General features: G+C 32.6%; 1 protein-coding gene across 1 annotated transcript in view; it reads right to left on the bottom strand.

Moving 5' to 3' along the window:
• Positions 1-4107: 4107 nt before the first annotated feature.
• Nf1 (neurofibromin 1) overlaps positions 4108-15000 on the bottom strand; it is a 95531-nt gene continuing 84638 nt past the window's right edge. The window contains exon 52 of the mRNA XM_086544332.1: positions 4108-5636. Within this exon, the coding sequence (XP_086400458.1) occupies positions 5497-5636 (140 nt within the window). The 3' untranslated portion in view covers positions 4108-5496. The remainder of the gene's footprint in view (positions 5637-15000) is intronic.

Below are 15000 nucleotides of genomic sequence, written 5' to 3'. Positions count from 1 at the left end.
CATGTATGCACAATTTGTATTTACATCATGATGCATATTTTCAAAGGATAAACATGAATAAACAGCTTTTATTCATGATGACCCCTTGATCCTCCTCCATAAAGAAAGGAAATATTTTCACCAAACTTTCCTAACAGTGTCTCATCAAGTCAACAGCATATGATTTCTTTGAACAAGTTAGAGACTATCAACTGATGAAAGATAAAATCCAATAATTCAGGTGATGACTATAAATTCATTTATATTTAATATTTTTACACTTGCATCACTTTCTTACATATCTAAAGCATAATAGCAGTTAATAGTATGAAAATTTACAAATATGGCAATACAACATCAAATCTGGCATTCATGTCCACTTTCAATACTCTTCTGAATAAAGGATCCAATTTCAGGGCTGGAAAATCATCTGTGGTTCCACAATAATCAGGTATAAAACATTTACAATATAACAATCATGGCTTACTTTCTGAAATAAAATATATAAAAATTTCTTATTTAATTAGTAACATTTTTTTTTTCTTTTTTCATACACTGTTATAAGATAAAACTTAAACAATGTTTCTAATTGAAGATTTCATACTAGACTTTTAAAGAGATTCAAAAATACAAAAATAAAACAGCCAGTGTTTCGCTTATAAGTAGCAATCACTCTTTTACCCAATTCAGTGATGAATGACCACACTACATTTTAAGGAGTCTAAAACAATGGTAAAATACTGTACATTACTATGTATATATATATTTTTTTAAATATAAGAGCATTGCCAGACTTTTGAACTGTACTCAGTGAGATAATGCTAATCTTTTTATACAATAATTTTGCGATGTGAGATATCACCACCTGTCATAATCCACAAGGAAAATAGGACTGACCAATGATGACTGACATCTCTTTCCCTTATTCAAATTAGAATAGCATTTCACAGCATGCATAATAATAATAATAATAATAATAAGGATGATAATAATAGTAATAATAATAGTAGTAGTAATAGTAATAGTAGAAGTAGAAGTAATGATAATGATGATGATAATGATAATAATGATAATAACAATAATAATAATAATAATACAATAAACAAGAAATAAAAAAAGCAATGATAGCCGATGATAATGATATCATTGGTACTGATGACGATAATGATAATGACACGAAAAATTATGATGCGAACAATAATAATAACAATAAAAAAAATAATAATAAAAAAAAAAAAAAAAAAAAAAAAAAAAAAAAAAAAAAAAAAAAAAAAAAAAAAAATAATAACAACAAAAACAACAACAAAGGACTCACCCATCTCCACATAACCAGGCAAAGGAAACCCTACGAGCAAAAATGAAGGAATGTCACAGTGCCTCTAGTATGCTGTGGGGATTCCGTTGCTGGTGGAAAAAATAACACAAAAAGAGGGGTGGGGAATGTTGGCAGAGTTGGTTGAGAGATAATCCCCACACGTGTTCCTCATGATGAAAGGAAGTATTTTCCCTTTGAGGTTGATATCGTTATGGATGAAGAATATTGTTATGTATTCAATACGTGAGAGTATTAACTGAGTACCCCTATTAAAATTAGCTGCAGAGTTCAAAAAGCTGCATATGCAAATGTTCGGTATTGTTTTATAACAATGAAAATAATGACAATAATAACAGTAATAATAATATTAATGAAGGTGGTGATGATGATAATAATGATAATAAAAAATAAAAAAAATAAAAAAAAAATAAAATAAAAAAAATAAAAATAATAATAATAATAACAATAATGATAATATCAACATCAGCACAGTATTCTACCAGCCTCTTACTTATACAAACAATTCTCTTTCAACTACATATTTCAAATAAACTAAAGTTTGTTCTATATGATGAATATAAATTACAGAGACAGGTCATGTGCATATACTGGAGATATGGATAGGAAAACACATACAGAGATAGGGCGAGGGTAAGGGCGAGGGCAAGAAAGAGAGAGAGACAGGGGGGAACAAAGAAAAAGAGAGAGAAAGGGTGATTGTGAGGGGGAGGGAAGGGGAAGGGAGAGGGGGAGAGGGGAGAGGGGGAGAGGGGGAGAGAGAGAGAGGAGAGGAGAGGGGAGAGGGGGGAGGAAGAGAGAGAGAGAGAGAGAGAGAGAGAGAGAGAGAGAGAGAGAGAGAGAGAGAGAGAGAGAGAGAGAGAGAGAGAGAGAGAGAGAGAGAGAGAGAGAGAGAAAAAACATGTGTATATTTCGTCTGTGCTCATATGCCGGCATGTCTGCCTGCCAGCTTTTGTGCGTGCCACACAAGTGCCTGTGCATTTCTGTACATCACCTCTCCATGATTGTTCCATTAAAGCTACCAATTGCAAAAGGACTTGCAAATGAAATCTCCAGCTCACGGCTGTATGTAATGGGAGTTTTGTCATTTCTGATCTTTTGTATTCTCACTGGCTACAGTTCAAAACAGCCTAATGTCACATTTCTGAGAGACAGAAGCTTTTAAACAGAAGGACAACTGAAGTTCAGTGATAATAATAGTGATGATGATGACAAAGATGATTATGAGGGTGACGGTGGTGATGGCAATGATGATGATAATGACAATAATGCTAATGATGGAGATGATGAATGATAATGATAATAATAATGATGATGATGATGATTGCAATGTTCAAAGGCATGGAAGTGATAATGATAATGACATACAAAAAAAAAAAAGGAAGAAAAGATAATGAAAAGAAAAATCACATAATTCAAAACAATACTGTTACCACAAAGTGAATTTCATCCCATGCATTTCAAATGAACTAAAATCACAAAGGTGAGAAAAATATGTCAGTGATAAGACTGACAAACAATGACAACGATAAGGATAGGTCGATCGTTGTGAGAATGGTACTGTATTTAGATTTGTGGAAGTACAGTAACAGCATTAAAAGTTATGCTAACAGTTTTAACAGTAGTAGTCATTGTCATAAAAGTGAAATAAACATTAATGATACAAATATTCATAATAAAGTATAAATTAAAAGTTAAAACATTAATAATAATACTGCTTAATATGATTATGACAATAATGTTAATGACATTAATGACAGTGACAATGTCGATGCCAATGATGAGGAAGACTACAAAGATGGATATATAGTATATATATATGTATATATATATTATATATATATATATATATATATATATATATATATATATATATATATATATATATATATATATATATATATATATATATATATATATATATATATTATATATATATATATATATATATATATATATATATATATATTATATATAAATATGTATATACATTATATTATATATATATATATATATATATATATATATATATAATATATATATATATAATATATGAAAGAGAAATAAGAAAAAAAGTAACAACAGCAACAATATGAAAAATATTGTTAATCATTATAAGAATCAAAATCCTAATAAGGACAGCAAGAAAAACAGAAAAGTTGCAGAGAATGAAACCCATAACAATAATCAATTGATAACGATCATGTTTATCATTATTTGCATGAATCATACATTGTGTCATAATCTTAAAACTTATGCTGAATATAATCCTAAAGGAAAAGAAACATATATATTCTTTCTAAACCATAAATCACCTGCCTGCTGATACAGAAAGATATGACAATGACAATGACAATGACAATGACAATGACAATGATGATGACAATAACAAAAATAATAATAATGATAATGATAATAATAATAAAAATAAAAATAATAACAACAATAATAAAAATCAAAACGAATAAATAAAGTTTCAACAGAACTTCATATCTGTTAGGAAATACCAAGTCCAGAGGAGACCCGGCAACAGTACAACCAGGGTACCCTTACAATCACAAAGGACTCGGTACCACTTGTGAAAATTATAAAAGGAAATGGAAGTAAAGCTGAAAATGAAAAATACATACAAAAAATACAACAAAGATAGAGAGAGAGAGAGAGTGAGAGAGAGAGAAAAAAAAAACAAAAAAACTACAGGCTAAATTCCTAAGTGTGTACAGCCATTGTGAACTGTTAATACTTATTTTTTTCTTTCTTTCTTTTTTCTTTTTTTTTTTCCTTTTTCTTTTTACAAAGCTAACACTGCCTGATCTGGATTACAGCTGTATGCACACAAGAAAAGTGATTCCATGCTGAATCATTCTTGGTAGAATATCCCTCATTGTGTATACTCAATAGCCTGATGAACATGAAAAGCTAAAACATGCCAGTTATTCAACATGGGCTTGACTCCACATCAGAGTTTTTGAATTACTAGTTTATTTTTTTCTCTATATCTGCATACATTTCTCTTCCACTCTCACACTTACGCTTAGATTATTGTACAAAAGTTCACTTATCTGCCAAAAAAATACAATACTGATTGTTTTTCATATGTAACTCATTCATTACATGGCTTGAATTTAGGTATTAGTGAATACCCTTGTCTTGGGTGTCCAAACTCAATCTGCAGAGAACAACGAACAGGTCACAAGTAGTTACATTTCAAAAGTATCAAGGATATTTCTTCCTTAATTAGCTGCAAGCTATATTTACAGAACTCATGTACCTAGTACAGACAAGCTGCTCTTTCTCCTTAGAAAAAGAGGATCAAATTGATCACATTTAACTTGGCAGTCACACTGACACACAACTGTACTTGCCAAACATAACTTGGAATAAGCAATGTGTGACATTAAATTTTCTTGATAAAAGTAGCCTCTACTCAGGCCCACATAATGGTGGTAAGGAAGCTAAACACTCAACAAACACCCAAAATAACTTATATAACTAGATCAACTATCTAGTATACCTTTGGCCATGAATGAAGAAAGTATCACATTGTCCCAAGCCAGTATGTGAGTAACCACTGCAGGCTCAGTCTGTGGAGCAAGCTTATATCACATCCATCATAGTTTTCTACAAAATAGGACTTGTGTATTATATCCTATGGTCATATAATCTAACATTTACATCCAGGTTTAAACAATGCTCTATTATTTCTTCTGTTAACTAAGAGGCATTGAGGACAATCACATCATACACGAAACCTTTCTAATAGATAATGAATATGACATTCTAATAACACCTGAGTTACAACCTTTCACTGGATGAGTTCTCAGATTAAAACAGCTTCATCTTAATTATCAATTCTTGGCAATTTATTACTGCATTTATAGCTAAGAGCTGCCACGTCACAATTTGTTTGCTTCAATTTCCAGTTGCAAAAATTAGCGTTATGTCAACACAATTTCAATAACTGGTTATGCAAGTAATAATTTTGTAGTAACATTATTTTCATTACCAAGTGGTGACATCAGAAGCCATCAGAATTGTCATAATTATTTATTTTTTTTTGAAAAAAATAAAAATAAAGTAAAAATAAATAAATAAATGAGAAGTAACGTTGTGACTTGTCTTTCACTACGGCAAATTCTGGCTATGACTCCAAACATGTTCAAGACAGACATAAGGAACTAGCACTATTTGCTTTTGTTTGACAGCTTACACCTGAACGACCGCTGCTTGGCAATTAGATTGGGTAGAACTGGCTTGGGACGAGAACCAGGAGGATGCGATGGAAGATTCTGCGACGCACCTGCACCTTCCGTCCCGTCAATCTCTGCACGAAGAAAGAAGGGAAAGAGTCAATTCCAACATGGGAACAAAAGAGCTGATGATAATGAGGATATTTGCTGAATAATTCAGTACTGAACACTATAGAAACATCAAGGCATTAACCCATGTTTTTATATAACTTTTATACAAAGAAAACCAAACTTATTTGCGGGTATACCAATAATTTTATAGGATGCCCATCTTGATATCTTTCCAAATTCTGAAGTTACTTATTTCTGTTTAAATATAACTATGGATATAAATTTTGGAATAAAGAAATTATTAAGAGGATCAATTATATATATTAACTAGTGTGCGAATAAAACATACAAAAAATGCATATCAACTAAACAGACAAACATGCCAAACCATAATAAAGGCTGTGTAAAGGCACTACAAAATTCATAGATACATTCGAAGTTTGAGGCTGAGTTTCACTACACTACTAATTCAAGTTTGTAATACACACATTAATATGTGGGTACTAGTGTGTGTACATATACACATTTTTAATTTCTTAAATGGTATGAATCTGTTTTACTATTTTTTGTTTGTCTTTGGTATGCATGTGTGTGTATTTGTGTGCCTTTAGAAAGAAATGCAACAGGTGTCATGTGCTGTGTGGTGTTTGATTGTATCTGCGTACAGGTGATATGTTCTTGCAATCAACCTTCAGAGCAAAAAATCGTAATACATATCATATACAAATCAATCATTAATATGCAAAGTTTCGTTGGAAGTAAGCAAGAGCAGCTTTGTTAAAAGTATTGCTCCCCAATGTCCCTGATTCATGTAGTGCAATCCAGCCTCCTGGGCCCTAATTCTCCAACATCACTCCAGAACATATGTAACAAAAACAGAGCATAAACTAAAATACATGGGTTGTGGTTGTGTTACGAACATCGTCATGACTCTGGCACTAAAGTGATGTCTCAGAATAAGGGCCTGGGTACAAAATACTTACAGCTGTAGTATCACTGGTTCACAGCTAAACTCAGAGCCTCAAGCCTGCATCTGCGGACCAAACACATACGGCATTAGAGCACCACACACTCATGCTTAACTCTTCACTCCTTGTCCGTCCTTCCGTTCCTTGCTACTTTTGTTTCTTCACTTGTGTTTTCTCTGCCAGCACTTGCACTCGGAAAGTTTAACAAACTACTTGAGGCTACTTACAGTGGGTTTTGCTGCTTATGACTCTCTTCTAAAGTAACTGTGAAGGGTCTCTCAAGCAACAAGAGCAGAAGAGACAACTTCTGAGATAGTAGTCTATAGTCTACAGCCTTATTAAGTACAACTGTCTGATTATCACCTATATATTCTCCAGTTCTGGATAGTGTTCATGTGTTATGATTCCAAACTGAATGTCCCTCCACCCACATTGGCTTCAATTACTTTGTTCAATAGAGCACATATTTACAAACGTTTAGTCACAGTAATTGTTTTTTTTGCTACTTGTATGTTAAAAATGCTAAAGGTCCAGTACACACTGATTTTCTAACATCTAAAATCTCAGACATTTCTTTTCTAACGAATATGATTCCTATACTTAATATCCTCTCAATTTCATACCATTGTTATCCTTTTTTTATGATAAGTGCAATGTCTATAATATTCATACCATAAGATGCACTTAAGAATAGATTTCTGTTATGACCTCCTTAGTTTGGTTTAGCAAATATTCCAACAGAAGGCTTTCTATATCAATATTCAACGTCAGTGAGACAAACGACATTCGTAATAAGTCTTAGCAAATAAAAACACAATACTGACCTGCTCTGAAAAGCCCCCCACCCCCTTTTATTTTATTTTTAAGAAAAAATCCATATTTCTTGTTCTATATATATTCTGCACTGATTATATGTATCATGAGGTTTGATTACTAGTCTGAATCTTTTATAATTTCAGACCAAAGCAAAAGAAATACTTTACAATGAACTCAAATTCTATGAATTAAGTAAGGCCACAAAAGGAATTACAAGCTTTAACCCTTTAACCCTTTTCTCCTTAACCCATTCGCGCCAGTTGACTTGCTATGACATTCTGTGGTTTTTGGGTCAGAAGCCGGAGATGAGATATTTAGTCAAGGCCGGTGCGTCGGGTGAGCGGGCGTACAACGCTTGCTTGTGGCTAGTGCGCCCAAGACTCCCAAGGCGTTAGGCTTTTGCGTTCGAATACCCCGGCATTCCGACCAATTAGAGCCAAAATAGTCCCAGCGTGAATGGGTTATATAACTCCACTCATTTTTTCTCTCTATGCCATGTCTCACTGCTGGCCAGTTTACAGAAAAAACAGAATTTTCATGTGAAATAAAACTAAACAATATGAAAAAGGGCCCAGAGAGCTTAGGAAAGAGGATAGTATATTCTTCTACTTATCTTTCTTTCATTTGTCAAAAAAATATGCAAATGCTGGCTTTATGATTTGCGCAAATCATCTGTTACTTTACAACCTTAGGTGAGACACTATGACAACTAGTGAAAAGTCATAAGATAATGTAAATATTTAGCAAGTCATAGTTTGTAGAGGGCTCTTGATATCAGAGGGATAGAGTAAAAGTATAGATATAGAGGGAGTCCAAGAGGGTGGGAAAACCTATCCTACTAGGACCTTTTACAATAAAGTATCTTTTTAAAAACAATGATTAATCACAGATGTTCCTAAACTGTTTTGCAAGCAACATTTTGCTTTGACATTACATATGGCCTTTTAGCATCTTTTACTGTACAAGGCTGCTTGTTTACAGATTTTATTTTTTCTTCTGACAACAATGAATAAATACATTCTGGCTGGTAAAAAGAAGAGAGAAAAGAAAGGTATCCTAATTTTCCATAAATAGCTAGACAAAAAATGTATTTAGGTATCAAATTTCAGAAAAGTGGATAAAGAATTTCATACTTTTCCTGTCTACTGAAACTTCTAGCCATGAAATGAAATAATTTCCTGGTATATTTTTTGCAAAACTATAAGGCTGCTAGTTAACTGTATACCAAATCTGGTAGATTACATTATAACAATTGCAAACTGATTGGAAACTGTAAAAGATGAAAATAAAAGAGAAGGAAAGACTGGAGACACAAAGACACTTGGAACTTGAAGACATGAAAATTAAATTAGCAAATGCAGAGCAAATCATACGTATAGATGCAAAAGGAGCCAATCGTATGCCAATTATAAGAATAAAGGAGAACCCATCTCTAAGAGACCAAAATAACTGCCTGGGTAAACCAAAATGGTACTAAATGGTGACTATGGAGTGTATATTGGAGAGAGTAATTTACAGTGCTCTGCATTTTCCTTTTACATTTCACAAGGAGAAGGGCACAAGTAGCACATGACTCAGAAGTGTATGTGCAAATCTAACATTGTGTTTACTTGGCAATGTGTTTCCTTTCTATTCTTCTCTTTTTTTTTTGATTCAGTAAAAATCAGATTTAAAAAGCTACACACCTCATCAGACCCTAATATGCTCTAAGATATACTATGTGACAATATCCAGACACTTCACATGAACTTTGGCCATTCCAAGAGATTCCATGACATCTTTCATCAAACTCATTTGTAGGGCATCAATCATATACACAAATCCTTGTCTCCTCACAGTTCAATTAGCATATAGTTATTATGGACTATTCTAACCTGCCAAAATGTTCTAACCAAAAGTTTTATTTTGTTATGGTGGAGATATGTATTCGTTCTTTGAAGTCAAATCATAAAGTGGTTTTCCCCCATGTAGCTCATCAAACAAAATCTAATTATAAAGTATTAACCCAATTCATAATTTCACAACCAATTTTGACTAAAACTGTCATTTTAGAAAATAAATGACAAAATCATTAGCCTATACAATTCATCCAAATAAAGCTAGGTCTGTTCTAATCTTCCCTGTGTTTTCCGATCTCTTGTAGAATCACCAGCTATCACTGCCCAATTAGCATGAAAACTAACAAAAGGCTAACGAAATCTAACCAAACAAAACACACACACCTAAAACCCAACGATCAGTCCTTCCCTAAAACATCGCCACTCAGTATTCACACACTGTAATATACTCCCATACCGTACAACTGTGTCTTCAAACAAAGAACCCTACACACCCTAAAATAATAAAGAGACAAGACTTTCAGGCATTTCCAATAAACACACATATGTACCTACGGTCTTTGCTGTGCTGTTGTCGATGGCTCCAAATTCTTGTAGAGAGGTGATACAACTTGAGGAGAGAATAGCAATGGTAAAGCACAAAACATAGAAACATAATGGAACTTAACTACAAGTGAAACTAAAAGGCTACTTGAACTACATACCCCAGTAAAGAAGCACCTACCTTCACTACTACATAATTATAATAGGCAATTCTAAAATAAACCTTTTTATCTCAACTCATTTTGTAGTTGAAGGTATATGTGCAAGATGTAAAAATATGTTACTCTTTTATTGAAAGCATAAGTTTAGTCAAATGAACATGGCTACTTTATAATTAGGATCCCATTCACCATGCTAAGAGGCTTCTGGGTAAACCAAAACCTCTTGGGATTCTTTAGCTGGTTCTGTTTAAAACAAAATTAAAACAGCAAAAGATAATCTTGAGTGAGTGAAAATAAGGAGGCAAAATTAAAAGATACAGGAATTTAGATATAAAATACATTCATGTTTTAAATTTGTAAATGGATAAATGCAATCTCTCTCTCTCTCTCTCTCTCACATTCTCACTCATTCATTTACTCACTCACTCACTCACAAAAAAAACATACCAGGAACCATAACCACACAAACCTCTACATCCAAACCTAGCCCAAAAGATTAAACACAAAAACAGAGCATAGCACATTATGACAAAGGTATAAAATGGCATGAATAAGAATTATTAATTCTACAATAAAAGATGTGCAACTTGACCCACTGCAGAGAGATTTACTTGCCCAGTTTCCAGGATGATTTTATTTCAGAGCGAGTCAGTTTCACACAATATACCATGACTTTTCCCACTCTCTTTCAGTCACTCATTGTAAAACTGGAGCCATTTTTGTCTTTTTAATTATTTTGTTTTCTATTGTGTGTATATATGTATATGTATATGTATATGTATATGTATATGTATATGTATATGTATATGTATATGTATATATATATATATATATATATATATATATAATATATATACATATATATATATATATATATATATATATATATATATATATATATATTATATATATATATATATATATATATATATAATATATATATATATTATATATATATATATATATATATTATATATATATATTATATACATATATATAATATATATATATATATATATATATATATATATATATATATATATATATATATATATATATATATATATAATAATATATATGTATATATATATATATATATATATATATATATATATATATATATATATATATAATATATATATATATATATATATATATATAATATATATATATATATATATATATATTATATATATATTATATATATTATATATATATATATAATATTAATATATATATATATATACATATATAATTTATATATATATATATATATATTATATATATATATATATATATATATTATATATATATATATATATATATATGTATATATATTATATTTTGAGACTTATATAAGTCATATGACAGGCTAAATCAATGCTGCAGTTGACTAGAATTGTAGTATAGGGTCCATATCAGCTCATTATTTTCTTTATACTTAGTGTGATAAAAGTATTGCTGCTTTATGGGAGGACAAAAAGCAACTTCATTTTTTTGTATTTGTGTACTGTCGTGACTGAATACAAAAAATATAACCATGGAGATAACATGAATAGGTAGGAAAGAGAAAGGAAACTTATGCTTATGACTGTGAGTGCCACAGTACAAGGCAGCCTTTCTGTAGATGGGTGTCATTCTAGGCTCTCTTTCCTGCTAATGCTAAGTGAAAGTGGTGCCATTTAGGTTTTGGATTTTAGGTGAAACCCATTTTGCTGAATATTACGGCAGTAGTAGTTATTATGACTGCAACTGTCATGATTACTCCCTCATTACTCATAATGCAATAAAGGAACACAGTGATCCATAATACCCCAATTGTCATGTTTGTCAGGATGCCCACTATCAGGCCAAAAACTCATACGTCATGTATGTCATGACACCCGACTGTAATGGGTTAACTGAGGATATTTGATCTTCATGAGATGAAAGTGCAATACTTGTAAATTACATGTATTGCATAACAAAATTCCATTCTTATCAATACCTTTAATTTATAAATTGGCAAAGATGACAGGAGGCCCAACTTTCACTCTCCTGCTACAGCCATCTTGTATAATTACTTGAATAATTCTTCTCTTACAAAAAAACACTAATGTGCATGTAAATGTGGGTTTGGAGTATATATACAAGCACAAGTGTTAGAACAACAACATCCAAACCCACCACACGACCATGCAGACTCACCACAAGCAAGCAAGCAAGCAAGCAAGCACTCACACACACACACACACACACTCTCTCTCTCTAAATGGAAACATATACACATACATACATGAGTACACACACACACACACACACACACACACACACACACACACACACACACACACACACACTTTCTATTTATGTAAGCAACATGTTTAAATAATGTTTTGAATTTATCAATGAACTGCATAGTTATTAACTGAGGATGTAAAACTCAACTTTTACCGCTAGCTACCAATCCTTCCGCAATATGCATAGAATTGTTTAACTCTTATGAAAGGCCCACTGATAAGGTGTGATCTACTTCGTATCGGAAACAATATGAAGTGCATTTACAAACTTCTATACAAATGCCATTATACATAAACAACTTTATGGAACTTGAAGGGGTTTGTGAAGTGACCCTGCATGAATTTACATATCAGATATATATTTTCGAGGAAAAACGAGCATAGCAAACAGGGAAAAAGAACATTGGCAAATTTCTTAAAAAGAACACTAAAATTCACTAGTAGTGTTAGCCTATGCCTAGAGATAGATAATCAAAATACATCTCCAAGGGAATGAATCCTGACCTCTTTGGCATGATACTCATCTGACAGCTAAACAATTAAAGTTTTATTTTAATTAAGTGTAGTTAATTGTAATCCACCAAGGGTTACTGCAAGAACAGGTCTGGCAAACAAGTTCACATAAAAAGAGGTAACAAAATCTAAAACTGCAGTAAAAGCAATAAATTGTAAAAGATTACCTGACATAACAAACTGTAATTAAAAGAGCAGCTCAACATATATAAATAAATAAATATGCATAATCATGCGAGTGCATGTATGTGTTTTCTTACTTAAATGCTAAACTACATAAGAGAACTAAGCTCAGGGGAACCATCTTTTCTATTTTGCATATTGTCAAACTTTTGAACTATTTTATGTTTCTAGCATATCATATGATTTTTAACCCATTGCCAGCGGATGGCATGATTTGCTGCAAAGGCAAGGTCAGTCATAGACGCGGATGGCACCGTGCCAGACAATGAAAACCCACCATCCAACTGTGTACATATTTAATTAAAAACTGCGACCAATGGGTTAAAAGATTTTTCCACTCATAAATGATTCTGTTGAAAATTAGTCTTCCATGTTGAATTTCATTGTTTCTGAGATTTGTTATGACCTATGTCTTTTGAATCTTCTCTGTAAGAGCTGTTTGCTTTCTTTCACTCTCCTGTATTTATGGTCTTTTATTATTTTGTATCTGAATACCAGTGCAAATCTTAGGACCCCTTAATTTCTTCTAAATTTCACAATATCAAAAAAGTAAAGCAAGTCATTATCTTTTTGCTTGGAATCTCTCTTATAATTGTACTTTTTTTGTGATGTCTATTGAATACTTCTTCCATACTTTCTTAATTTCATTAGAAGATGACTGCTTTTTATCAAGGAAGGACAGTATTTGATTGCTCGTTCATCAATATCTTTCTTACATGTACCCTAAATGCCATATCATTTGCCTAATAAATGTATATGATAGTTTTTTTAATTGTTTTAATTCCCCTGCAATCATATTATAGTTATAGTTAAATATTTTTCTTTGCAACATGCAAAAAGGTAAAGCCTTTAAGAAAAAAGTATTCACATATATTTTTTCCTATATTGGTTGAACTTGTGAAACCCTAATTTGTGTCAATATCACACAAAATGAAGAAGATGATGCCTTCTGTTTCAATTTATACCTAGCATAGAGAAAAAATGCGATTGAAGTTTTGTCTTTCAATGTTTTTATAATGATGATGTGGATCTAGTAATCACAAATAAATGCATGTACATTATGATCTGGCTTTACAGTCTGTGTTGAATTCTGCTTTACTTCAAATTTGGTGCATGTTGCTATGAATTTGCAATGTCCTCATAGTATAGTGTAATGTAGTTACATTTCTGTTCTGGTGCTGGATGGGGTGCTGATCAAGTGGTGCCCCTCTTAGTCTTAATCTAAGTCAAATCCTTTTCCTTTTCCACTTTGAGTGCATGAAAGTAAGAGCATGAGTGATAGAGTGAGTGAGAAGATGAGTGAATGTAGATGTAGATGTATGGGCCTATAAGCATGTAGATGGGTATATACGTATATGAACTTGTAATTCTATAGGTATCATAGTTCTGTCGGTTCGTAACAGAAAGTCTATAATGGTTTTTTAGTTTATTAATTAAGCACTGAATATATGTCGGTATAGCGAGTTGTCATGGCTGTTTTGCGTGGCGCCATTGTGGCGTGAGGTCAGGAGTGTGCTGGTTATTTTTGGTGACCTCCCCATCTTTTAACCTCGAGCATCATGTTTACCCACGCGACCTGCCGTTTGAATTGCACTCTCAATGGCTGGTGGTGCTCTCTAATTAACCAATGTGGTGATGTGTCGGGATGTGATCGCCGTCTGCTACACAGCTCCCTACTGAATGAGGGCAGCGGGGCTGGCTGATCGGAGTACGATAGTCCCTGTGGCTTTCAGACATATCTGAAAGGAAATAACCGGTGGCCAGTATGGGGAGTTCCTTGCAGATGGGAGGTCAGACTGCACGGAGAAGAAGTTTCTATGTTCGCACTGATAGTTTTTCTGTCACTGTATCACTGCTTTTGTTCCACTTTACACTGTACTTCACTATGTTTGTTGCACTGTATATCACTACATTTGTCTCACTATCTTCGAGTCACTCCGGGGTCACCACTTGTCGGTTCGTAACAGTATAGACTTTCTGGTTTATTAGTTAAGCACTGAATATATGTCGGTATAGCAGGTTGTTGTGGTTGTTTCGCGTGGCGGCGTTGTGTCGTGAGGTCAGGAGTGTACTGCCAGTTTGTGGT

This window comes from Penaeus japonicus, unplaced genomic scaffold, assembly GCF_977035675.1.
Source record: "Penaeus japonicus unplaced genomic scaffold, GWHDUDI00000001_assembly GWHDUDI00000015, whole genome shotgun sequence".
In the NCBI taxonomy this organism is placed as follows: domain Eukaryota; kingdom Metazoa; phylum Arthropoda; class Malacostraca; order Decapoda; family Penaeidae; genus Penaeus; species Penaeus japonicus.
Note: the sequence above shows the minus strand (reverse complement) of the source record. Positions and strands in the feature narration are given on the sequence as shown.